The sequence below is a fragment of the Phalaenopsis equestris genome, unplaced genomic scaffold, assembly GCF_001263595.1.
Source record: "Phalaenopsis equestris unplaced genomic scaffold, ASM126359v1 Scaffold000686, whole genome shotgun sequence".
Classification (NCBI taxonomy): Eukaryota; Viridiplantae; Streptophyta; class Magnoliopsida; order Asparagales; family Orchidaceae; genus Phalaenopsis; species Phalaenopsis equestris.
Window position 1 is genome coordinate 264,925 of NW_018165126.1, and position 24,446 is coordinate 289,370.

At 38.2% G+C, this 24,446-nt stretch overlaps 3 protein-coding genes across 4 annotated transcripts in view; 1 reads left to right on the plus strand and 2 right to left on the minus strand.

Annotated features, from left to right (window-relative positions):
• The window catches only part of LOC110030242 (pentatricopeptide repeat-containing protein At1g74600, chloroplastic-like), a 19,138-nt gene extending 16,931 nt beyond the window's left edge, over window positions 1–2,207 (minus strand). The window contains exons 1-2 of the mRNA XM_020732862.1: window positions 2,173–2,207; window positions 336–2,076 (exon numbers count right to left, since the gene is read on the minus strand). Coding sequence (XP_020588521.1) covers window positions 336–2,076; window positions 2,173–2,207 — 1,776 coding nt within the window. The remainder of the gene's footprint in view (window positions 1–335; window positions 2,077–2,172) is intronic.
• Window positions 2,031–12,118, minus strand: LOC110030251 (pentatricopeptide repeat-containing protein At3g18110, chloroplastic). Of its 2 annotated transcripts, XM_020732875.1 has the most exons (4): window positions 8,513–12,118; window positions 8,214–8,414; window positions 2,867–2,957; window positions 2,031–2,778 (listed from the first exon to the last, which is right to left on the minus strand). In XM_020732875.1, exons 1-4 carry the CDS (start codon window positions 12,082–12,084, stop codon window positions 2,242–2,244), a joined length of 4,401 nt encoding a protein of 1,466 aa, XP_020588534.1. In that variant the 5' UTR covers window positions 12,085–12,118; the 3' UTR covers window positions 2,031–2,241. The 2 variants fall into 2 exon arrangements, with proteins under 2 accessions (XP_020588534.1, XP_020588535.1); XM_020732876.1 differs by lacking the exon at window positions 2,031–2,778 and having other exon boundaries at window positions 2,893–2,949.
• The window catches only part of LOC110030252, a 29,915-nt gene continuing 8,396 nt past the window's right edge, over window positions 2,928–24,446 (plus strand). Inside the window, exon 1 of the mRNA XM_020732877.1 lies at window positions 2,928–3,005. Coding sequence (XP_020588536.1) covers window positions 2,990–3,005 — 16 coding nt within the window. The 5' untranslated portion in view covers window positions 2,928–2,989. The remainder of the gene's footprint in view (window positions 3,006–24,446) is intronic.

A 24,446-nucleotide genomic window follows, 5' to 3' on the forward strand; every position in this document is an offset into this window, starting at 1 on the left:
GCAATCTGTTTTAGATGTTATTCTACAATCTGTATTATATAAGCGAGGATAAAGCAGGGTTTTACCATGAAAATGGTTTGTTTGTATGTGGGTGTAACGGCGCAAAGATACTACCATTTAACAATTGGAAGACAAGTGGCATGCTCCAGAATTATTAGTTTAACACCTAAACTTTACTTTTTTGCATTTAAACAACCAAAATCCTTCATATCACATTAAAAAAAAACCACTATTAACTTTTAAGCATTGAAATACACATTTTCTTGCATAGATAAATACATAAGAATTGAGTGGCATGTATGTAAATCTTCCAATCAAATATCTAAAGCTCAAACCCAGCTCTGTGCCGCATCCTTTCTCATTCCACTTGCATCCAATCTCTGCCTCAACTCACCCTTCTCTTCCCACATCTTTTGCTCAGCATAAATATTAGAGAGAGAGACATATGGACCATTATTGCCTGGTTTCAGTGCCATTAGCTTATCTGCTGACCTCTTTCCAACTTCCATTTCTCCATATATCTCACAAGCCCCTAAAAGTGTTTCCCACACCAACGGATCCGATCCCGCACCCATCTCTTCTATAAACCCCTCAGCTTCTCTCAACCTTCCCGCTCTACCAAACAAATCTACCACACATGCACAATGTTCCCTTCTAGGCTTTATGCAGTATTCGCCAATCATGGATTCCACAATCCCAAGTCCTTCATTTACAAGACCTCCATGGCTGCAGGCAGATAAGGCACCAAGGAAAGTAACTCCATCAGGCTTAAAGCCTTGTTTTTTCATCAATTCAAACAGCTCGAGAGCTTTTCTTCCCTTCCCATGCTGACCATAGCCATAAATCATTATGGTCCATGACACCACATCAATGTTTTTCATGGTCTGAAAGACCAAATGAGCATCTTCCAAGCTCCCACATTTAAAGTACATATCCATAAGAGCATTGCCCACCCCAACATCTGATTGAACTTTGGATTTCAATACTCTGGAATGAATCATTCTCCCATGTTCAACAACGGATAATTCACTGAAAGCAGGCAAAACAGTAGCAAAGCAATATTCATTTTCTGTTATGCCTACTCCGAGCATTTTTCTGTAAAAGCTAATCACCTCATTCGTCATCCCATACTGCACAAATGCGCTGAGCATTGCTGTCCAAGTTATGATATTCGGTTTCGGAATTCTCTCAAACACTTGTGAGGCAGAATCAATGGCTTCTCCACATCTAGAGTACATTGTTAGTAGAGCATTTCCAGCTGGAGTATCGGAGTCCAACCCAAACTTCAAAGCGCAGCTATGGAGCTGCATGCCCAGGTCCAAATCCTTCTTCTCCAAGCAGGTTTTCAAGACGCTCGTCAACGCAAAACAATCGAAGCAGCCACCATTTTCCCATCTCATTCTTAAGAAAATGGAGACGGTCTTCTCTTTGTTGCCGCTGCAAGCACAGGCATCAATCATTATATTCCACGAGACTGAATCGAACTCTGTTATATCTTCAAACGCACAAATGGCGTCCTCAAGCCCTGATAACCTCTCGTAGCAATTCACCAAAGCTCCTCCGACAAATCCATCGGAGCATAAGCCAAATTTTATCGCATGTGAGTGAAGTTGCATCAGCACACAAGGATACTTACTAGTATTGTAACCCGAGAGCAGTACTGATAGGGTTAGGGCATTGGGAGTCATTCCTTCCTCCAGCATTCGGGAGTACAGAAACACGGCTTCCGTAGGATCTCCATTGCTGCGGATATGAGCGGAGATAAAAGTGTTGTAAGATACGGCATCCCTGTTCGGCATTTGATCAAACAAAAGGCGGACATCGCGGGGGTGACCATAGTTTAGGTAGAACTTGAGGAGCTTGTTCCAGAGAGAAAAGGAAGATGATGCGAGATCATGAAGGATAATGATTCGGGCATGAGCCGCGGCGGCGCTGCGTAGGTCGCCGGTGGCGGTGAAAGATTGCAGGGCAGCGGAGAGGTCGGGGGGCGGGGGAGAGGTCAGAGAGGTTACAGGCGGTGTAACTCCGCCGAGAAACCGTCCGTGAGGAATGATGGTGATATATTCCACAGCCAATCTTCCACAGCATGACAGAAAATATTCTTGAAAACTTTCTAGCAAATTTTAAATCGTAAAACTGGGATCAATTTTTTAGGAAAATTTACATATATACAGCACAAATCTTTTGTAATTACAAATCAAACACATAAAATTTGATACTTATATGTCAACATTCATTTAACTAACGTTGAGTTGCCAGTGCAGTATGCCGCCGCCTCATAAACTTTCCAGTGCGCAATCTTGTCGCTTTCCTCGCTATTACATTCCCCCTTTTCTGCAACTTTTCAAGCTTTTCCTTTCTGCCCTTTATATGAGCCTCGATCGCCTTGTTTCTGTTCTCTTCAGACAATAAAGCTAGCCTCGCAAATCTCTTAGGGTTCACCTTTCCAACTCTGTCATTTATATCTTTAAAAGCTGAAACTAACCCTGCCCTCATAAAATAGCCGTCTGTGAGAGACATCGAATTAGAACTGGGAAGATAGGGCGCATCTTTCAACTCCAGATCCATGCAGAATGAAGAATCCTTTAGCCACATCCTAAGGGAGTGAGCTTTTGCCACAAGGACGCCGGATCGAGTTTTACAGGGAAGGAATGGTGAGCCCATTTCCCAGAGATATGTCTTGAGGGTTTTGTCCAGGGAAACCAGGTTGTACTCTGCAGTCCCTGTGATCAACACAACTGATTTAGGTGACTCCGGAGATCCCTGCAATGAAGCATCCTGTTGCATGCAAGAGAAAAAATAAAATAAAAATCAGAAGCCAGTAAAAAGTTTTACATTAGAATTCCTGCACGCACAAAGTGCTTACTTGCATATAATCAAGCCATAGCGTAAGAGCTACAAGTGCTGCACCGCCTGAAAGTTTTCTGAAATCAGCTCCCCAGTCCCGATCTGCAACCCTGCTTGCAATACATCAGAAGTTGCAGAATCAATGGAATCTTACTCAGGTTCTTATTGGCAACCGTTTTTATTTTAAACAAAAAAAAATGTCTTGTAAATCTTCGACTCAGCATAACTTAGAAATTAGAATGTGAGGATTTTGACATAGTTTTCATTTAAACACAACACAGATAATTCCTAGACAAAAGCAGTGCAAACATTCAGAGCTTATTTTGGTTTTGACATAATAAATTCACTTTTTTCATTCATTTCTATAAATAATTGTCAGATATATTAAATACTAAATTTATGATATGAATTTTATGGGTCCCGTTTCGTCTCCTAAGGAAAATATGACCACACAGATAGTGACTTTAGAAAGAAATTATGAGCACACGGATTCAAGGATTTGACCGTTAGATCAAGCTTATAATAGTCTTTAGATTGCAATCCGTAAGTCATTATTTTATTGGCTCTCTTTTAATTATTTACTTTAAAGGGGTATTGCTAAAATTATAAATACTCATCTTCCATTTTGTGTAAAACACTCTTCACTTGAAATCTCTCATTTGATATAGTAATTCTCCTCTGCCCATGATTTTTCCCAACTTGGGTTTTTCCCGTAAAATCTATGTGTTCTTTCTTTTTTTCTTATTTCATTATTTGTTGCATCGATTTAATATCAACTTATAATAAGTGGTATCAAAGTCATACATGATTTCGGCGATGGCAACAATTAAGAATGACATCCCTCTTTTAGATCGCAACAAAAAATTTCCTCTTTGGGAGGTTAAGATGCAAGGAGTCTTAGTACAGATGGATCTAAACAATAGGCTACTTGGGTTCAAAAAAATGCCCTCATCATGGACGTTGGAGGAAAAGCAACCTAAAGATCGAAAGTTTCTTTCTCAAATTTATCTTCATTTAAAACACCAGATTCTACATGAAGTTTTGAAGGAGAAGACCAACGCTGCGTTATGACTCAAACTAGAGCAATTGAGCATGGCCTGACTAGTAAGTTGCACTTAAAACAACGTTTACACTCTCATAGAATGACAGAATGTGCATCTGTTATAAATAACTTAACTATTTTTAAGAAAATCGTCTCTGATTTGAAAGACATAGAAGTTCATTATGACGAAGACGATTTGACACTAATCTTATTATGCTCACTGTCTTCATCATATATAATGTTTAGAGAAGTAATCTTGTATGGGCGAGAGATGTTTACTTTAGACAAAGTATATGATGTTTTACTTGGTAAGGAGAAGATGAAACAACTAGTGGATGAACTTGTTGCTCAATGAGAAGACCTTCTCGTTAAAGGTAAAACTCAAGAGAAGAGTTAAGTGCCGATACAAAGAGTGGATCAAATCCTAGAAATAAAGATAAGATATACAATTACTGTAAGAAAAAGGGACATCAAATCTGAATGTTACAAATTCAGAATAAAAATAAGAAAGCAACTTAAAATCAAAAGGGCAAACAATCAGATCATTATGGTATAGCCAGTGTTGATAAAGAAGTTATTAATTATGGTGAAGTCCTAGTTGTCTCAGACGGAGAACCTTGTGATGATTGGGTACTTGATTCAGCTTGTATGTTTCATATGTGTCCCAATAGAGATTGGTTTTCAACACATAAAACAGTGTCAAAGGGTACCTCTTTAAGGAGTAGTACGCTCCTTGTAAGATAATCGGTGTCGGTACTATTAGAATCAAGATATTTGTTCGAGTTATCAGAACACTTGGAGATGGGAGACATGTCCCAAATCTGAAAAGAAATCTAATCTTTTTAAGTACTCTTTGTTTCTTATGGGTATAAGTACTTTGGTGAAGGTGGGAGTTTTGAAGCTAGGCCAAGGATCTCTTATTATGACGAAGGGACGGAAGAAAATTGTGGGGCTATAGATCTTACAAGGCTCTACTGTGGTACGTGATGCAACAGTTACTACTTCTTCCATGTCAGAAGATGAAGCAACTAGACTTTGGCAAATGCGTCTTGGGTATATGAGTGAGAATGAGAGACTGAACTAAGCAGAAGGGGACTTCTAAATGGTTAAAGCATTACTAAATTGAAGTTTTGAGAATACTGTGTATTCGAAAAACAAAACGAGTTAAGTTAAATGTTGGAATTCACAATACTAATGAATTATTATACTACATACATTCTGACTTTTGGGGACCGTCTATAGTATAATCAAAAGGAGGAGCCAAATATATGTTGGCGTTCATTGATAATTTCTTCAGAAGAGTTTGGGTGTTCTTCTTGAAGCAGAAAAGCGATGTTTTTATTACATTTAAGGAATGAAAAATCATAATCGAGAAGAAGGCTATAAAGCAGATCAAACGACTTCACACTAATAATGAGTTGGAGTTCTGTTCAAGAGATATAATGTCTTTAGCAAATCAGAAGGAATTATGAGAGACTTCATAAACCGACGCACACCTCAGCAAAATGGCATGACGGAGCGAATGAACAAGACTATAATAAAGAAGATTCGTTGCATAGTCTCCAATGTCAAGCTACCTAAGTCATTTTTGGGCTAATGCTATTGAGAAGAAAACTCCACATGAAATTTGGTCAGTAAACCTGCAGATTACTTTAATTTAAGAATTTTTTGTTGTCTCACATATGCTTATACTAATAACGGTAAATTAGAACCTAGATTATAAAGTGTGTTTTCTTGGTTATAAAATTAGAGTTAAAAGTTATAATAAATGTTGTATATCATGTTACATACAACATCTATTACAAAATCTAAAAATGATGATCAAAAGAAAATGTTTAGCAAAAAAATGGAACTTCAGATTGATACAGACACATCTTTGGGCATAACTTCTGAGTCAAGCTCAGATAATCATGATAATGTCGTTCTCCCACCATCACAACAACAATCATCACAGTATTCGATTGTTAAGAATATAACAAAGAAGAGAAATTAAGTCGCCTTAGAGGTATGTTGAGACTAATTTGGTTGCTTATGCTCTAAATGTAGCTGAATGTATTGAGTGTGTTGAATAGCCTTATAGCTATAAAAAAGCGATGAACTCAATTGATGCTGATAAGTGGATGATCGCTATGCAAGAGAAGATTGAATCCTTGCATAAAAATAGAACTTGGGATTTGGTGAAATCACCTCAATGCAAAAAAGATGTTCACTATAATAAGAAAAAGAAAGGTATACTAGGGGCTGAAGATGCCCAATATAAGGCCAGACTTAGTTGCAAAGGGATTTAGTCAAATTCCATATGTAGATTTTGAAGATGTATTCACTTTGGTTGTCCTACATAGCTCAATTCGAGCTTTACTTGGTATTGTGACTAAGTATGACCTGAGCTTGAGCAGTTAGATGAGAAGACTATTTTTACATGGAGAGCTTGAAGAAGACATCTATATGTAGCAGCTTGAGGGTTTCGTGATTACAGAAAAAGAAGATCATGTTTGTTTGTTAAAGAAATCTCTTAACGGTTTGAAACAGTGTCCTAGGCAGCGGCATAAGAAGTTTGACTCATTCATGATCGCTCATAAGTTTAAGAAAAATAGTTATGATAGTTGTGTTTACTTCAAGAAAAATAATAAGACTCATTTATCTACTTGCTTTTATATGTCGATGATATGTTGATACCTACTAAGGATAAAGATGATATCAAGATGTTAAAAGCTCAACTTAACTTAACAATGAGTTTGAAAGTTTGAAATGAAAGATTTGGGAGCTGCAAAAAAAATACTTGGCGTGGAGATTCAGAAAGATAGAAATGCATGTAAATTATTTATGAATTAGCAAGGGTACACTGAAAAAGTATTGAATAGATTTAATATGCAAAATGTCAAACCTATAAGTACTCTATTAGCTGTGCATTTCAGATTTTCATCATCTTTGTGTTTACAATTTGATGATGAGATTGAATATATTTCTCGAGTTCCATATTCTAGTGCAGTGGGATCTCTTACGTATGCTATGGTATTTTATCGTCCAAATTTATCATAATTATTCAGTACAATTAGTAGATATATGAGTAATACGAGTAAAGAAAATTGGAAAACAGTTCAGTGGATTCTCAAGTATCTATGTAGAACAAAAGATGTTTGCTTGCAATTCGGGAGAACTACAGAGTCATTGGCTATGTTGATTCAGATTTTGTAGAGATCTTGATATAAGTAGATCACTTACAGGATACATGTTTACTGCTAGTGGCTGTATGATTAGCTTAAAGGCTACTTTATAGAAAATAGTGGCATTATCTAAATTGAAGCTGAGTACATGACAATTACTAAAGCTTGCAAAGAAGCTTTCTGGTTAAAAGGTCTATTTGAAGAGCTTAGTGAAGATTTGAAAATAATTATGCTGATGTTTGACAGTCAAAGTGCTATTGATCTCAGCAAAGATAAAATGTTTAATGAGAAAAATAAGCACACCTTATCACTTTGTTCGTGAAGTTATCGCTCGTGGTGGTATTGTTGTAAGATCCATGATAATCTTGCAGATATGATGACTAAAGCACTTCCAATAGTCAATTTTGAGCATTGTTTAGACTTGGTTCGTATTCATTACTGATCATTAGAGCTTTGTGGAAGAAGTGAAAAAAGCTATATTCATTACGTCTTTGGAAAATCGTGTCAAGGTGGAGAATGGTAATTTATGACGCGAATTTTGTGGGTCCCATTTCGTCTTATAAGAAAATTATGATTGCACGGATTGTGGCTTTAGAAGGTAACTCTGAGCACACGTATTGAAGGTTTTGACCATAAGAACGAGCTTATAATAGCTTTAGATTGCAGTCTGCGTGCTATTGTTTTATTGGCTTTTTTTTATTATTTATTTAAAGGGAAATTGCTAAAACCATAAATACCCCTCTTTTGTTTTGCGCAAGATACTCTCCACTTGTAATCTCTTATTTGATAGTGAATTCTACTCCTCAACCCGTGATTTTTCCCGTCTTATATTTTCCACATAAAGTCTATGTGTTCTTTCTTTTTGCTTATTTCATTATTTATTGCATCGATTTAATATCAAGTTATAATTTTTAATATATTTTTGATTAATCATTTCGAACAATTTATATTTAAATAATCTCAGTACTATCATTTTTTCTTCCTAATCCTATCACACTAATTTATCAGCATCTAATAGGCATATTTTGTGCTTGTCTACAGATATGAAATAATTAAAATATCTAAAACTTATACATAAATAACAGCCTAAGAAAGATGATTTTATGCACTTCTTCTCTTTATATAATTCCTCAAAATCAGTCCAGGTTCTGCATTCATACCGAAACACGCCATGACGGTATATGCCCTTTTTTATTGCCATTTGAAAAAGCCATGAAGCAGTGGCTCTCCGTTCAAAGGCCCACAGCAAATCTTCCAGAGCATTCACAAAATTAAAACAAGCATCGTCTTCCTCGGGCACCAAATCCCCCAGCACTTTCTCTACCTTGGCAACCAGTACCTCCGTGTTCTCAGTCAGAAGTCTGTAAAACAAAAGAAGGATATAAAACATCTACTCCTTGTGTGCGCTACAGATAAAGGAGAAAAATGATCTTTTAATGAAGGTCAACATTTGCTGCACCTGACAGGAAGATCAAAACCATTGTCACGTAGGGTATTAAGGAGAAGCATTGCATCAGTTGTCTGCTGGCAGAAGCTAGCAGCCCTGATAAAACATGTCCATATTCTTTGATCTACTTCAATTCCATCTTTCCTCATTTCCACCATTTTAGCAATTCCCTGTCTATAATCACCACCCTTAAAGTAGGCATCAATCACAGAACTGTAGGGTAATGCACTAAGTTCAAAATTTGAGTTTTTTATATTTTTTAGCACTTCTTCTGCATCCTGAGGCCGCCCAGCCGTTCCATAAGAAACCATAAGCATATGCATTGTGAAAATTGTTGGCTTTACACCAGCCTCTGTCATCAAAGTGAGCAAGTTTTCAGCTTTGAAGTGGTCTCCAGAATCCCTATATATCTTCATCATAATATGATAGAAAGATCGATCCAATCTAAACCCCTTAGACAACATGATTTGGAAAAGCTCTTCAGCTTTTTCCCATAGCTGCCCCTTCCCACATGAGGCCAACAAACTCTTATAGGCATCCAATTTGGGTTCAAGATCATTTTTTTCCATCTCATTTAGGACAATAAAACCTTGCTCAGGTTTCATATCTCTGCTATACATTATTATAAGTGTATTGAAGGTATCTTCATTCAAGCTCAATCCAGCCTCTACAATTCTATGATAAATCTCCAAGCTGTTCTTAAAATCTTCAATTCTTGTGTACATCTTTAGTAGAGCATTGAAGATAAATATGTCTGGTTTTAAACCAGCCTCTTCCATCTCAGCAACCATCAACTCAACATCTCGTACTCGTTTTGCATGACAAAACAATTCAATCATACTTCTATAAAGCTGCATATTTGGCAAATAGCCTGCTGCCTTCATGCCATGGTATATCTTTTTTACCTCGAATATATTTCCTTCTCTTGCAAATGCATCAAGCATCATGACTATGGTGCTTTTGCTTATCTTAAAATCCATAACTTGCAATTCCTGAATTACAACATGAACCTCATTTAATCTTCCATCAGCTATTAAGGCCTTCGTGAGACCATTCACAGATTCTACAGAAGGTTCTGGACCATATTTCATCATCATATTAAACACCGATCTTGCTTGCTCATAGCGACCACTCTCAGCATAGGCATATATAAGAGCATTCCAGACTTTAATATCAATAGGAGCGCGAAGCCTGAGCTTCCCTACCAAGCTCTCAGCCCTCTGCCATAGCCTTAGCTTCCCATATTTCTCAATCAAGTCCACATGAATCGATAGATCGTTGAAATATATACCAGACAATTCCGCCTTATCCAGCACATAATGAGCTGTTTCTGGAAAACCCATTTTGCAGTAGACTGTGATCAAACTCCTATAAATTTTCTTAGTAGGTTCAACGCCAAGAAAATTCATATCTGAGAATAGTTGAGAAGCCTCTGAAAAAGATTCAGTTTTTTCACAACAAGTGACTAGCGCTTCATAAAGGCTAACACCTTTGCTTAAGAAAACCAGACCACTCAACTTCATTTTCTTGTACTCCTCTAATGCAGCATCCACCTGGTGATTATTACAGTGAAGTATAATAGAAGCTTCAGTCATCAAACAATGGGATTCGGGTACATTTTCTTTCAAGAAATCTAGAAAGGCTTGTGCTTCTTGATAGCTACCTGATGAAGTATAGCCATTAAAAATGGCTGACAAGCATTCATGATTGGGTTTGAAACCTTGAATTACAGCCCGTTTCAATATCTCCACCCCTTTAAGAAGGCATTTTCCCTTGACAAGAAGAGAGGAAACTTCACTCAAACTCATCCCAAAAGTTCCTTGCATGTCATTGACAATCTCATCAATGAACTTATTTTCGTTTGCAAAAGCCCCCAACATAATCCGGTATAAATTATTATCAGGTCTAAAGCCATCTTGCCTCATTTCCCGATATAAAGCCATTGCCTTCCTGTTATTGGAGGCCCTTACCAACATATCCAACATAACAGAATAGGCAAAACAATCTGGCTTAATCCCTGACCTTGCCATAAGATCAAAGGTTCTCTCAGCCTCTACCCTCATCTCAGCCTTGGCATATCCACAAATCAAGGCACTGAAAGTCCTCAAAGTAGGCCTCACCCCTGCATCAACCATCTCTGACATCAACTTGCCTGCCTCTACAATCCTATCAGTTTTTCCAAGTGAATCAATCAATACAGTATAGGTGACTGCATCAGGACTACAACTGGCCAGTTTCATCTCATCATACAGCCGGAGGGCCAAATCTACTCTGCCTTGTTTCCCATACATGTGAATGATTGTGTTATATGTGATTTCATCTTTGTTGTACCCAGCCTTGATCATCTTCTCACATAAAGTTTCCACCTTCACAGCACTACCAGCCTTTGCAAATGCATAAAGAAGAGAATTATAGGTAACAGCATCGGGACAAAAACCCATCGACGTTATTTCATGTAATAGCTGCTCGGCCTCTTGGGTCATCCCACAGCGGCCATAGACTGAGATCATCGTATTATAAGTCCAGAGATCAGGCTGGCATTTAGATCTCATCATGTCCTCAAAGATACTCACGGCCTCCTGTAGATTAGGGCTTTGAGAGCAAGCGTTGATGAGAGTGTTGTAAGTGATTGTGTCTGGCTTCAGCCCTGAGCCTCGGACATCTTGGAGAAGCTCCAGTGCGGCGCCTGCCGGCACTTGCCCGGACTTAGCCCGAGCATTTATAAGGGTGTTGAAGCTGACAAGGTCCGGCTCGAGGCCTATCTTGCGCATTTCATCGAGCAGGTTCCGGACATCATCAAACCGCCCGCTACGAGCGTAGACTCCCATCATAGCATTAAAGACCTGCACAGACGGATCCACGGCAGCATCCCCGATAACACAAGAACGCCGAAATATTTCCTCTGCGAGGGAGTCCTGACGATGCCGTCCAAGAATGGAGATCATGACAGCAAGCATCCGAGGTAAGGGAGAGTATCGCCGCCGGAGATTAAGCCATTCGAAAGTTTCGAGAGCGCGGGTCCAGCTGGAGGCGCCCACGAACTTGACGACGAAGCAGAGGTCGGTGGGAGTCATTTGCACTGCGCGGTTGTCCAGAACGTCAGCGACGAGCCCGGAAGGAGGGAGGGCGAGGATTTGATCGGCGAGCAGCTGTGCTCTTTGTCTCCAATCCTTAGCTCGCTTTAAAGCGAGCTTGCTCATCCTTCTGCCGCGGTATCGCCGTTGTTTGTCATCCAGGTTTTCATGGTATTCCGCATCTTCTGGGTTATCTGGATCTTCGTGTTTGTCATTGGAGTCTTTTCTAGAATTAGGGAAATGAGTATCTGAGGCAGCGGGGGAAGGGGAGGGAAGATGGGGTTGTCGAGTGAAGAAATGTTCGTCAATCCTCAAATCTGGCCATCTTATGGAAGGATCAGCTCTGCTGTAAGTGAATTCGATTGCCTTTGACCGGAGCTCTGAAGATTTAGAGGCGGAGATGGGAACAGGGAAAATCTGCGGTAGCCGGCGGTGTGAAGGGGAGATGGAGGAGGGCAAGGGAGCAGCTAGAGGGATCTGAGGTGATCCCGGGAGGGCCATAAACGGCATTAGAGAGTGAAGAACAACCAAGTTGAAGCTAGGAAAACAAGTGGGGGCGGCTTGCTGCTATTTAAACTTGAGTACTATATTTTATACTATCTAAATTTAAGAAAGATTTACATACATACCACTCCGTACCTGAATAATTCCTTTCATCGATTCGCACAAATGTCCCGTATAGAAATACTTCAAAAAAGCTGCCAAAATTTATATCTAAAAATATGAAACAAAAAAGTTATAGGGCGGTGGGCATTTTCTGTTCGGCTGAATAATTCCTTTCATCGATTCGCACAAATGTCCTAGAAATACTTCAAAAAGCTGCCAAAATTTATATGTAAAAATATGAAACAAAAAAGTTATAGGGCGGTGGACATTTTCTGTCCGAACTCTTGACGTAGCTCTACGTGTCGTGCATGTTATTCTTGAGTTATTTTCAGAATATTTTTGAGTTATTTTTAATAATATCGAAATAACCCAAAAATAAAGATCGCGGGTTATTTCTGAGTTATTTCGGGATTATTGAAAATAACCCAGAAATAACCTAAAAATAACTCAGGAATAACCTCCGCGGCACGTAAAGTTACGTCAATAGTCCGCACAAAAAAGGCCATTGGGTGACTTGATTAAAATGATTTGATCTGTACATAAGTTTATAGAAGCTTTTTTTCTTTTCAACAGAATTGGATAATATGAAATTATAAAAGTGGGCACTTATTTTGTCTCTAGCAGTTCTGGTAGAAGAATGAGATGCTGAGAGATGACGGTTAGAGCAATCCAGTCCATCGTCAAAATCATTAAGCTACAATTAGAAAATAGAATAAACGAGAGAGAAATCAAGATGCAGTCTCTATCACAAGTTAGAAAGTTTTCTTGTCCTCTTACCCTCTCTATTTCTCTTCCTCATCAGCTTATCTGCTATTATTAGATCCTCTCCCATGGTTGCGTCAGTGTTGAAGTTGTATATGGATAATACCTGAAGAATTTATGCCTAGATATCGACAGAAGACTCGCTGCCACAGAGAATGGCGGTGATGTAGTTGATGTTATAAGAGAGCGAGCTGAGGGCAATAATTATCCAGGGGAAGGAGGAGTTCAATTATTAAGTTATTAATTAAGAACAACTGAAATCTATATTTGAATTTAATTTGTATATTCTTATCGTGCTTTCTAAAAACAGGAGAATTAAGAATTAAAATATATAAATGAAAAATGTGCTATAGCTAATCCTGAGGAGATTCAACAGTAAGATCATGAGGCCTACTAATCCGACCGAGTGAATCTATCCAAGCAAGCCAGTTAAGCCAAATCCGACCAAAACATGAGATGTGCCAAAGAAGACCGAATGATGCAAGAACAAATCACTCAACCAAAAGCAAGACAAATGGGTATCCGAGTTAACCATCAAAGGAAAACCAATCCAAGGGAAGATTTGGTTCCCTAGTATCTCCAAATCCCAATGACGCCTAGTGGCTTCTTATAAGGGATCAAATATCAACATCTGGTTCATATAATCCTACAGATGTTATAAGAGAGCGAGCTGAGGGCAATAATTATCTATGGGAAGGAGGAGTTCAATTATTAAGTCATTAATTAAGAACAACTGAAATCTATTTTTGCATTTACTTTGTATATTCTTATTGTGCTTTCTAAAAATAGGAGAATTAAGAATTAAAATATATAAATGAAAAATGTGCTATAGCTAATCCTGAGGAGATTCAACAGTAAGATCATGAGGCCTACTAATTCGGCCGAGTGAAGCTATCCAAGCAAGCCAGCAAGACCAAATTCGACCAAAACATGAGATGTGCAAAAGACGACCGAATGATGCAAGAACAAATCACTCAACCAAAAACAAGACAAATGGGTATCCGAGCCAACCATTATAGGAAAACCAATCCAAGGGAAGATTTGGTTCTCTAGTATCTCCAAATCCCAATGACGCCAAGTGGCTTCTTATAAGGAATCAAATATTAACAACTGGGTCATATAATCCTACATATCTATATCGAGAAAGCTAATTCGATCAAGCTGATCTCAACCGACTAAGCTGATCTCAGCAGACAGAGCTAATCCTGCCAACCCGAAGCCTATTAAGGTTAGTCGGCCAAGTTAGAAAGTGGTCGAACCATAAGTTTATTTATATAGAATACCAAAAATACCCCTATGCATACTCTTTTAAAGCACATACAAAAATGTAATATCTTTATTACTTTTCATCTCCTCCTCACCACCCTACCCCCCACCCCCCGGCTTATCGGCGGCCCAAGCTGCAACCGCAGTCCAAGGCACTTTTATGTAGTCAAGTTTAATTTTCCAACCTAAGAAAGTCGATGCGTCCAATTTCCATCCAAATCGTGGATTTTGGATTTTGAAGGCGTTCTTTTGCCCTCTCGCTCTCTCTGGCTCCCAAGTAGCCGTCCGGAAATGGCTTCGCACAGGAAGGCGTCTGAGATTGCGGCTATACTGGATCTGAACTCTTTCCAACTCTCAGCTTCCAGATCAGTGTAAATCAAATAGCCTGCTATATTTTTCTTTCTTTTTTCCAATTTGATCTGTGCAACGACATCACATCGTCAAATACCATATACTCTGTTAATTTTTGGCTGATGAATGGATTGTTTTTATCAGTGTTTCTAGTTTATGCTTCGGATTTTGGTTGAGTCCGTTTTGCCTAGTGCAATCGAGTTTTACATTTCGTTTGAGCTCTATCAAATCCTCCGTGGATTACCCCTCTTCTTTTTTGGTATGTTTAATGAAGCCTGTTGGAGTCTTTAAGGGATTGCTTGGCTAAATATAAGCTTTGACTGAGTAGGATTTAGCAAAACCAGTAAATTTAGATTTTGTAAACCTTGAGTGTGTTGAAATCTGAAGATTGTTTTGCTGTTTGCCTCAGGATTCAAGATTTGTGAAACATGAGCAATTTTCAATTTGTTAAACCCTATGTGTTGAATCCTTTGGGGCATGAGATCTCGTGTAATTCGCGAACTCATACAATCCGAGAGAGACCTTAAGGAATGAGTTAGAAGAAGCTGAGGAAATTTTTGAGAGAGAGATGGTCAATGAGGTTTTTAGGCCCTAGAATTGAGAGGTATATCATCGTTTTCGCTTTTTCTTCTTTTTTATATACTACGGGGCTTGTGTACCCACACATAAGTCTAAAAAATAAAATATAAAACTAGGTTATAGGTTGTATAGTACGAAGCTTGAGCAATTTCCTTATCGATAAGACTACTGGTGTGAATTGTCAAGCTATTAATAAATGGTGATATGCATGCTGATATGGAAGAGTTAACTTTCTTTTACCTTGAAGAACCGCTTGTCGAGCTTGATGACATAGCTAGACAGTTGTCGGAAGGTCTAACTAGCTCGTGTAGGTTTAGAATGAAAACTCGGGCAGTGTGAACGAGTTTGACTGGAAGAACTCGCTTGAAGATTAAGACTAGATAACTCGTTTTGAGACACTCATAGGAATAATGACGTACTTCAGTGGTACTAGTGGGTTTCTTATGGGTGGCAAGAAGCTTTGTAGCTTGTCGCTTTTGAATGTACGATTAACAAATACGATTGATCTGGTCAGTGCTAAACCATTGAATTGATGGTTGGCGGGTTTGATCCATTGAGCCCATACGACTCAGTTTTTTGGGCTTTTTTGTTATTTAAAGAAACTCATTTTTTTTATATACATATAGTTTCTTGATTCTCTTAGCTCTTCGACACGAAATTGTTAGAAAAGTAAGATAATGAAAGAGTAAGAGAATAATTAACCCCTATTCATGACTTGAGGGATGAGATGATCGCAACAGATATTTTGCTCTATCGAGTTTGTTTGGAGATATTTCTATTTATATTCAATCGAAATGGTGTTTTCCACCATCAATAAGCTTTGTGGGCTATACTTTGAAGAGTAGTTGCGAGAGTTTACCATTGAGCTTTAAATTTCTTTCCTCTTGGAGCTCAGAAGTTACGCTTGCAGGGAGTAGTCGCGAGTACTTTCTTTCCTCTAGGTAACTATGAATTGTTTTTCATTCAGGTGCTCTCGCTTTCTAGGTGATGTAAACAACTCATTTCGTGATCTTGACTCATAGATGTTTCAGGAAAATTTTTCCTTACCGAGTTACCAAGGGTAGAAGCACATGGTGTTATAAGAGACATGACTTATTGCAGCCATCTGGAGATATGTACTTCTAAGAAGTGGAGTAGAATGTGGAAAGTTCGAAACTTCCCCATTTTGGAGAATGTGATGATGCCGACTTTTTAAAATTGTCAAAGAATAACTATCAAGTCATTTAGAACAAGTATTATGAGGACAGTTCTGTGTCCATCGATACACTGTAATCTTTTCATAAGAAAAAAGATAACGTTAGTAACGACTTAATTAATTTCGGTGGTTATAAAAAGAGTTTTATTGTGTTAATTTAAGAGTCATGCCAGTCTTTATGGAGCTTTGCGAGTTGGAGGCTTCATTTTTGTGCTTTGTCCTTTATTTTCAAGAATCTGTCATCACTTAGATTCTGCTCCGATGAGAAAGATCTCCAAAGAAGAGATAAATGTCGCAGAAGAATGGTGAAGGTGATTGTTCAGTGAAAGCTGAAGAGAGGGAAGCATTCTAAGGGTTCACACGATTCGAAAGGAAAGGATGGCGGTGCAGAGAGGTCAAAGCTCATCAAAGCAAGAGGGCTGTCAGACAATTTCACGGGGAGCGTTGTGACCCCAAATGTGGACTTGGAAGCCGATTTAAATGAAATGGCTTCGAAAGAAACATCAGTGCCACCAGTCTTGGATCCTATTCCTGGCGAACCAATAGCTGTAGTTTTGAAAGTTGGCGCTAGATCACCAGTTTCTAATTCTTTGATTAAGTGGAAGGATTCCAACATAATCACTTTATCAGAGTTGTGCTTTGGTGACTATGCATTGATTTCTTTCATCTTTTTTGGTTTTTTTTGGCTCTACGCTTTTGTTGTTCTAGTTGTTACTTTGCAAAGAAATCTATCAATCAACGATTGAAGCTTGCGACTCTTCTGAATGATTCCATTTTGAAAGATGCCGAAGCAGTGAAAAATCGACCCGTGGAGGTGGTGGGGAAACTCGGTAGGATGTAGGCGAACTTACTTCCGAAGGTAATATTGGCTAATCCTTTGTTGACGCAATCCATTTATATTGTTTGATTATCCTATGTTTATAGGCGGACGAGATGTCATGAAAGTTGATGAGGGTAGAGATAAAATCATGGAAACGAAGCTCATTGTCTCAAAAGGGCTTTCATTGGAGGAGAAACTAGTGGCCATCGCTAAGAATAGGCCATTAATAGAAGTAGATGGAACCGTCTTGCTTGCTTTTTCTAATGTTGACCTCTTGAATCACATAAATCGATTGAAGGAAGAGTTGTTGTCAACTCACCAAGAGTTAGAGAGAACCAATGAGAAGCTTGCGGAGCTCTGAAGGGGCTCATTGAAGTTCGTGACGAGCTATTGTTCGTAAAAGATAAGACTGTGCATCTTCAAGACAAGTCGCTCGATATGCAACTTCATATCATGAAGTTGGAAGATGACTTCCAGCAGGCTAAGAATCACGATCTTTTTTTGGCAGAAAATTGACAAGGGATTTTTTAGAGATCCAGGAGAACCGTAGAGAGTTTGAGAAATAAAGTTAATGTTATTGCTTCTTCATTAGCAAGTTGAATGACACCCAATTTGGACAGTTTATTGCAGGAGGGCAATTAGCCATGAAAGGACTTCTACAATCCGTGAAGATCGATTTGAACAATATAAAGAATCAGAATTTAGATCTATCTAATGAAAGAGTATGATTGAATTTTCTGTGTTGTAACATCTAATGCAGAACATTTTTGAAATTTCTTTTTTCTTTGAAAGATGGTCCGTATAGTCTTTGATGCTAAAGCATGGGCACACCATTCTTGTGATGATGTCTTATTTATTACGAAGCAACTTCCCGATTTTCAAATATTTAGCTGACCTCCTTTTTGCTTTTGGGAGCACTTCCTCTTTTACTCTAACAATTATATAAGGGTTCAAACGATTCAAATTCTTCATTCCTTTCTCAATTCCTTCTTATTTGGCTTTAGCATATTTGAGTTGTGCCCTAGCTTTTTCCTTGCGATTTTTCATTTTGCAACCATACTAAACTTAGGAGATTCCAGCTCGGAGGTGGATATGGTTGCCATTGCTATGGAGAGTAGTAGCAAAGCTTTTTTTGCTTTGAAGATCTCTGAGGGAGCCAAGATATAGAGAGATTGTATCTTCAACGATTCCTACATTCTTCAGCTATCTCGGGAGGATGAGGTTCCAAAGACTATACTTCCATACGAGGCGTGCCGTTACCAAGATCTATTCCGATTTGGCCTTCGTTTTCCTCCGGCTTGGCCCCAAACATTAGAGGCGTAATGTGTTGGAGTGTTGAATGATGGCGGATGAGTGTTGGAAGGTGGTAGAGATATTGGAAGGGTGTTAGAAGATGGTGGAGGCGATGAAAGTGTTTTGGAAGGGGTTTGGGCGTATAGAAGGGTGTTGCTAGATGGTAGAATGGTGGAGGAAGAGGGCTTTAGTGTTTTGGTAGGAAGGAGAGTTTAAGGAAAGGTGCTTGGAGTTGAGGTGTGAACTGCTCAAGGCAATAATGAAGAAGAGCATTTTTTGAGCTTTTTATAAGATTATAAAATACTGTGTAAGAGCAATAGTTTAAAATCTTGCATTTGGTCCTCTAAATATTTTTTCGTCCATCCAATAGGCTTTAGCTAACATGAGTTTTACTGAATTTAGGGGTGTAAACGAGTCGAGCATGAGCGAGCTTTGGTTTAGCTTGTGTTCGACTTATTAAAAAATACAACTGCTCATGTTCGACTCGTTTATATTTCAAACAAAAAAAAATTGTTCTTGTTCGGCTCGCTCGTTTGCTTAACGAGCCGAACACGAGTTGTTCGCTAACAAAAAACCATTTTGACAATTCTAGTCATGCATGCAACCGTTAGGGGTGTAAATGAGTCGAGCTTGAGCGAGTCCAGACTCGACTTGTTGAAAAATCACTGTTCGTGTTCGGCTCTTTTATGTATCTAGCTCAAAAACTTTGTTTGTGTTTGGTTCGCTTGATTATCAAGCCCAACACGAACTATTCATGAATAATAAGTTACTTTGACAACCCTAATCACATAGACGTAGGATGTTTAGAGTAGGGCGAGCTTTAAATATTATTATTTATGTTAAAATATTTATTTAAATAAAAATTCATATATTTTTATTATATTTTTAATTGATTATAAATCTTTGTATTATTATAGACAATTAATATATATATAATTATTTTGAGTCAAACTGAGCCGAACACGAACAAACAAAAGTTTGTTTGTGTTATGCTCATTTATATATCGAGTGCAAAAAAATTGTTCGTGTTCGGCTCGTTTGCTTAGCGAACGAATCAAACACGAGCTACTATACGAGTCAAACAAGAGTTGTTCGCAAACAACTAGCCGTTTTAACAACCTTAACTGAATTAAATGGAAGGTTTGGCAAATGAAAACTTACTATTTGGTTATGTTGCAGTATAATCGGTGCGCCAAAATGCACAACGGTGCTTGTTGGGTTGAGTCAAAATAGTAGCTCAATAGTCAATATCACGCATTAAGTAAACAGTTTAACATGCCTACTTATCATAGACAAATTCTATTGAAAAAAAAAAGATTTCGTTTTTAGTTAAATTCAATGAGATGAAATGCACGAGTTTTCTCTTGAAACTTCGAAAATTTTATGTGTGTGTAGTTATCCAGTGTATCACCACATCCTCTATATATTTCAGTAGCTGTGTAAAAGTGAAAGTAATTGCATGTATATATTTGAGAACATGTATAAATATGAAGTTGAAGCAACGAAACCTTCTAGAAAATTGGAAGACATGTACAGATGCACCTTAATAGCAGGCTTTGTATGCTAAACAATGTAAGTTATTAAAATAATGGAATTGAAATTCAATGTAAAAGTTGTGCACTTGTAAGTTAAAACAGATAGAGTACATACATTACTTCTGCAATTATGCATCTGAGTCTATGCTCCTCAAAGAGCCACATGATTCAGACTTTTATTTCTCTATTGAGTTCTCCTCATCCTTAGTCTCTTTAGTCTCTACATCAAACATTGCTTTTTTTCTACCACTTCTATTCAATCAGGAATCATAGAATAGTTGAATATTTAATTTTGTTGATCTTATGCTGAACTAATGATTAATATTAAGCACTCTTCTAGAATTATTATATTAATCACCACTTGAACAGTGCGGCATTTCATTTAGTTTACTCTTAACTCATAATTTTTCATGATTAATGCATGATGATAATTTATAAAATATAATTAAGTATTTTACTTCTGCATATAACTAAGAGGGAAATTATCTTTTTGTAAACATTTACAAGTCGTGCGCTATTATACTTGCATTTCTCCTTAGACGCTCATGTCAAATCTGTTGCATAAATTAAGTGCACTATTAAATCTCCATATCATGTTCGTAATAGAAAAACATACATTGGAATAAGAATGATCTTACCTAAATTTATGTGTTTGTTTTCGTAAAAGCATAAATTCTAGCAACTTTGTATTCATCGTCATTTTCACGAACTATGCTTACTTAACGGCATACTTGGATTATTAAAAATATAAATGACCGTAAGTCAACTTATTTGCATCATCATTTTACAATAGTTGATTCCATTTCATTTGATTCCAGATATATAGGTAGAAACTTGATATCTCTTTTCCATATAAGCTTCACAAATTAAGGCTTCATCATTTTTGTTATTATGAACCTTTTTTTTTTTAAGTGGTGCATTGTCATGAGAAAAGTAATGGCAATATATCATTGGCCACAGTAAGTTAAAATACTAGAATTATAAAAAGACCATCTTTCAAATGAATATATTCATCAATATTATGCAAAACTATTAACTATTAGTTCAGAGGCAAAAATATTCAATAAGTGCTGCATGGAATAAAAAAATGTCAGTGAAAGAATCTTCTCAATTTTGCAAATTGTTTTAATTTATTCAAAAATAATTTTTCATGTATTCAGTAGATATATAGCTTACACAAACATGATGGAAAAAATGAAATAATATGTATATATATATTTATCTCAAATTGCCTGTGGTAATAAGTCATGCGAAACAGTAGAATACATTGCATTTCCTATGCGTCCCGCCAAACAGTGAAAAAATTAATTTACGAGATTAGAAATACAATACCTAGCTTTTTCAGCCTACCAAACAGCCCCTAAATATCAACAATATTCTTTGCATAAAATATATGACAACATGCATTTTCTTGTCATAAAATTTAAACCATTCAGGGTCACACATTTTAGCTTTTTGATATTAGTCGTCCAAAAATTTTAAACCTTTAATCCATTCACATATATTTAATTGATCGATTTTAAATATGTTTATTATTTTAGTCTGGAATCTCTTTCCATTGCTCAATTATTTCAAGCTTAAGCTTTTGCATATCAATGATAAATATAATCTTGTTTTCATATTATCTTTTATTTTCACCCCTATATTCATTATTTTATTGAAAATGTCTTTAAATACAATTCTTGTAATATGTTGTTGACCTCATTTTTAGTGAGGTCTTAGTCTCCTACTCTTAGAACCTAGGATCTAGCTTTAGGAGTTCTTATTGAACATCCTAGCGGACTAGCAATGAAGCCCATCTTCCGTAGAATTTCAAGCCACTTCTTGACTCATTTTTGTGAAGAACTCGTATGAGTGGTTCCAAGCACTCAACTTCTAGTTGCAAGGGTTAATGACCAACATGTAGAGGGCCCGAAAATGAGTTTCTATAGAATCAAACAGCCTTAGGCGAACCCTTTGTGACTCGATTACTCGCGAACGCCGCAATTCACGCACTCACTGCACCACACACGACTTTGACTTGAATCGACTCGCCCGTCGGCGAACTTGTCCGGACGACCCCGGATGACGAAACAGACATCACTGACGCATCCAGAACATCAACTTTAGCTAGGAATGACACCAATATTGTTAGGGTTACACGCGCGCACAAATGACACGGAAATCGATACATTTTTTTAGCGGGGCGCGGGCCCAAACTCAACCCAGGTTCAACTCAGGTTCGATTTGGGCTGGACTCGGGCTGAACAAGGGTTAAACAATTTTGAATTTCAAATAGGCATTTAATCTTATTTTAATTGAAAGTTAAAGACTTTTCTTTTGAATCTGTTTTATCAACTGAAACTAATTAAATCCCCGCCAAAGTTTTCCGCCGAAGTTTTAGCATAACGTCTCCCCCGCTCCAATTCTAAAAGGAAGGATCGCCTTCTTCTTCCGGGATCTTCCTTCTTTGCCTCTCCCGAGCTCCTGCTCGTCTACCTTCGCTCGACAGTCTTTTCCTGCTCGATCGCGCTCTCCCTCTGTGCTCGACAGCTCCTCTCTCTCGGCCTGCTCCTCCTCCTCGCCCCCCTCGATCCCGCTCAACCTCGCTCACCCGCTCCTCTCTGTGACTGGATCGAAGCCCCCGATCAAAGCAGATCTGCTGCCCGCTCGATCCCGCTCTCCCTCTGCGGTTGACAGTCACCCGCTCCTCTCTGTGACTCGATCGCAGCCCCCGATCGAAGCATCTGCTGGGCCTCTACCATTTGACCAAAATCCCTCTCGCCTCCTACCCTCTATCGCCCGACAGAGGTTCCCCGGTCCTCTTCGTTGGTGCGACCAGAAGCCCTACGTCACCTCCTTCCTCGTCCGACAGTTTCGGCCTCCGCTCATTCACGAACCGAAGCCCGCGGCCTCTCTGTTCAGAAGCTCCCATCGAGGCCCTCGTCCTCCTCTCACGCGGCACCCAGCTCGATTCGACCTCCCTCTTCCTCACGCATGCAGGAGAAGCGCCCGAATCTCTTTCTCACTCGACTGAAGCTGCTAGCCTCCTTCTCGCCAGCGAACAACAACCTCCCTTTCCCATTCCTTTTCATTTCTTGTTGTGTCCTTGCTGTGTCGAAGTAAGGTAAGGACAGGTATATTCTTCCAGCTATTGCATCTTATGACTATCAAATTGTTTACATAAATTTGAAATGGGATCCTCTCCACATGAATATAGTCTTACTGATTTTGGAGAAATATAAATAATATTTCAATTATATGCTATCGCTAATTTCAAGTGCTTAGTTGCTGGTTTTATGTTTCAAGTACCTAAATGCAAATATTGTGAGGTTCCAATGATCATTTACTTGCTGTTTTTAAATGCTCCGTTGTTGGTTTATGTTTCAAGTACTTAAATGCAATATTGTGAAGTCCTAATGACCATTTACTTGTTGATCTTAAATACTCATTTGTTGATTTCATGCTTCGAGCACTCGAAAGGAAATACTACGAGGCTCGAGATGACCGTTATTCTAGGGCTTGAATGCTTCTTTGCGGGTCTATGTTCTTTAATTTCCGAATGCCTCCCTTGAGGGTTGTTGTTTGGTGGATTTAAACATTGCGATTTTTAGGGCTTTGCCCACTGATTCACGTACTATTTTAGAGCCAGTTTTGAGTCAGTTTGTTAACTGATTTCGGAGAGTTTACACACTATCTTGGACTGAATTTCCTAATTGATTTTGGGACATATAAGATTAATGTTTTGAGCTTACATGTGTTGTTTGAGAATTTTAAAATTATTGTTTTAGGGTTGATTTAGAGAGCTTTGCCTACTGTTTTGGAGGCATTAAACCCACCATCTGTGGGGTTGTTTTAATCAATGTTTTGAGGCATTTTGGTGGGCTAATATTGAGGCGATCTACACATTATTTGGGCAAGATTTATGTAGCCTTTAAGTGCTGATTTACATGCGGTTTAGAATTGATTTTATGGACCCTTTTTTGCCCACTGTTTTGGGTTTCAATTGATTGTTATTTAAACGCTTTTAGGTCGATCCACTCGTTGTTTTCTCCCTTAACTTTACTAGTTTTGGAAGTGGGTTTGCCACATCTTTCTTTTGTTTTACTTCTTTTTAAATGGTTATGTCATAAAGATGAGGATTGATGATTTAATTAATTGGAAGATATAGAAAACATTCAATCACCTTAAGCATAAGTTAAAGTGTAGGCTTCCTAGAGTTTTAGGAGCACACCCTAGGTGAGAGCCCATCCACCTAGTCCTCAGTGTAGGCTTCCTAGAGCTTAAGTACACACCCTAGGTGAGAGTCCATTCACCTAGTCCTCAGCACAGTCTTCCTAGATTTTAGGAGCACACCCTAGGTGAGAATCCATCCACCTAACTTAGTGTAGGTCTCCTAGATTTTAGGAGCATACCCTAGGTGATAGTCCATCCACCTAATTCTCAGCATAGACTTTCTAGATTTTAGGAGCACACCCTAGGTGAG

Coding starts and splice junctions, on each gene's coding strand:
- LOC110030251 (XM_020732875.1), bottom strand. CDS start 12,084: ATGCCGTTTATGGCCCTCCCGGGATCACCTCAGATCCCTCTAGCTGCT. Junction 2,958..8,213: donor TACCGTCATGGCGTGTTTCG/GTATGAATGCAG, acceptor TATTGCAAGCAG/GGTTGCAGATCGGGACTGGG. Junction 2,779..2,866: donor TATGGCTTGATTATATGCAA/GTAAGCACTTTG, acceptor TGCATGCAACAG/GATGCTTCATTGCAGGGATC.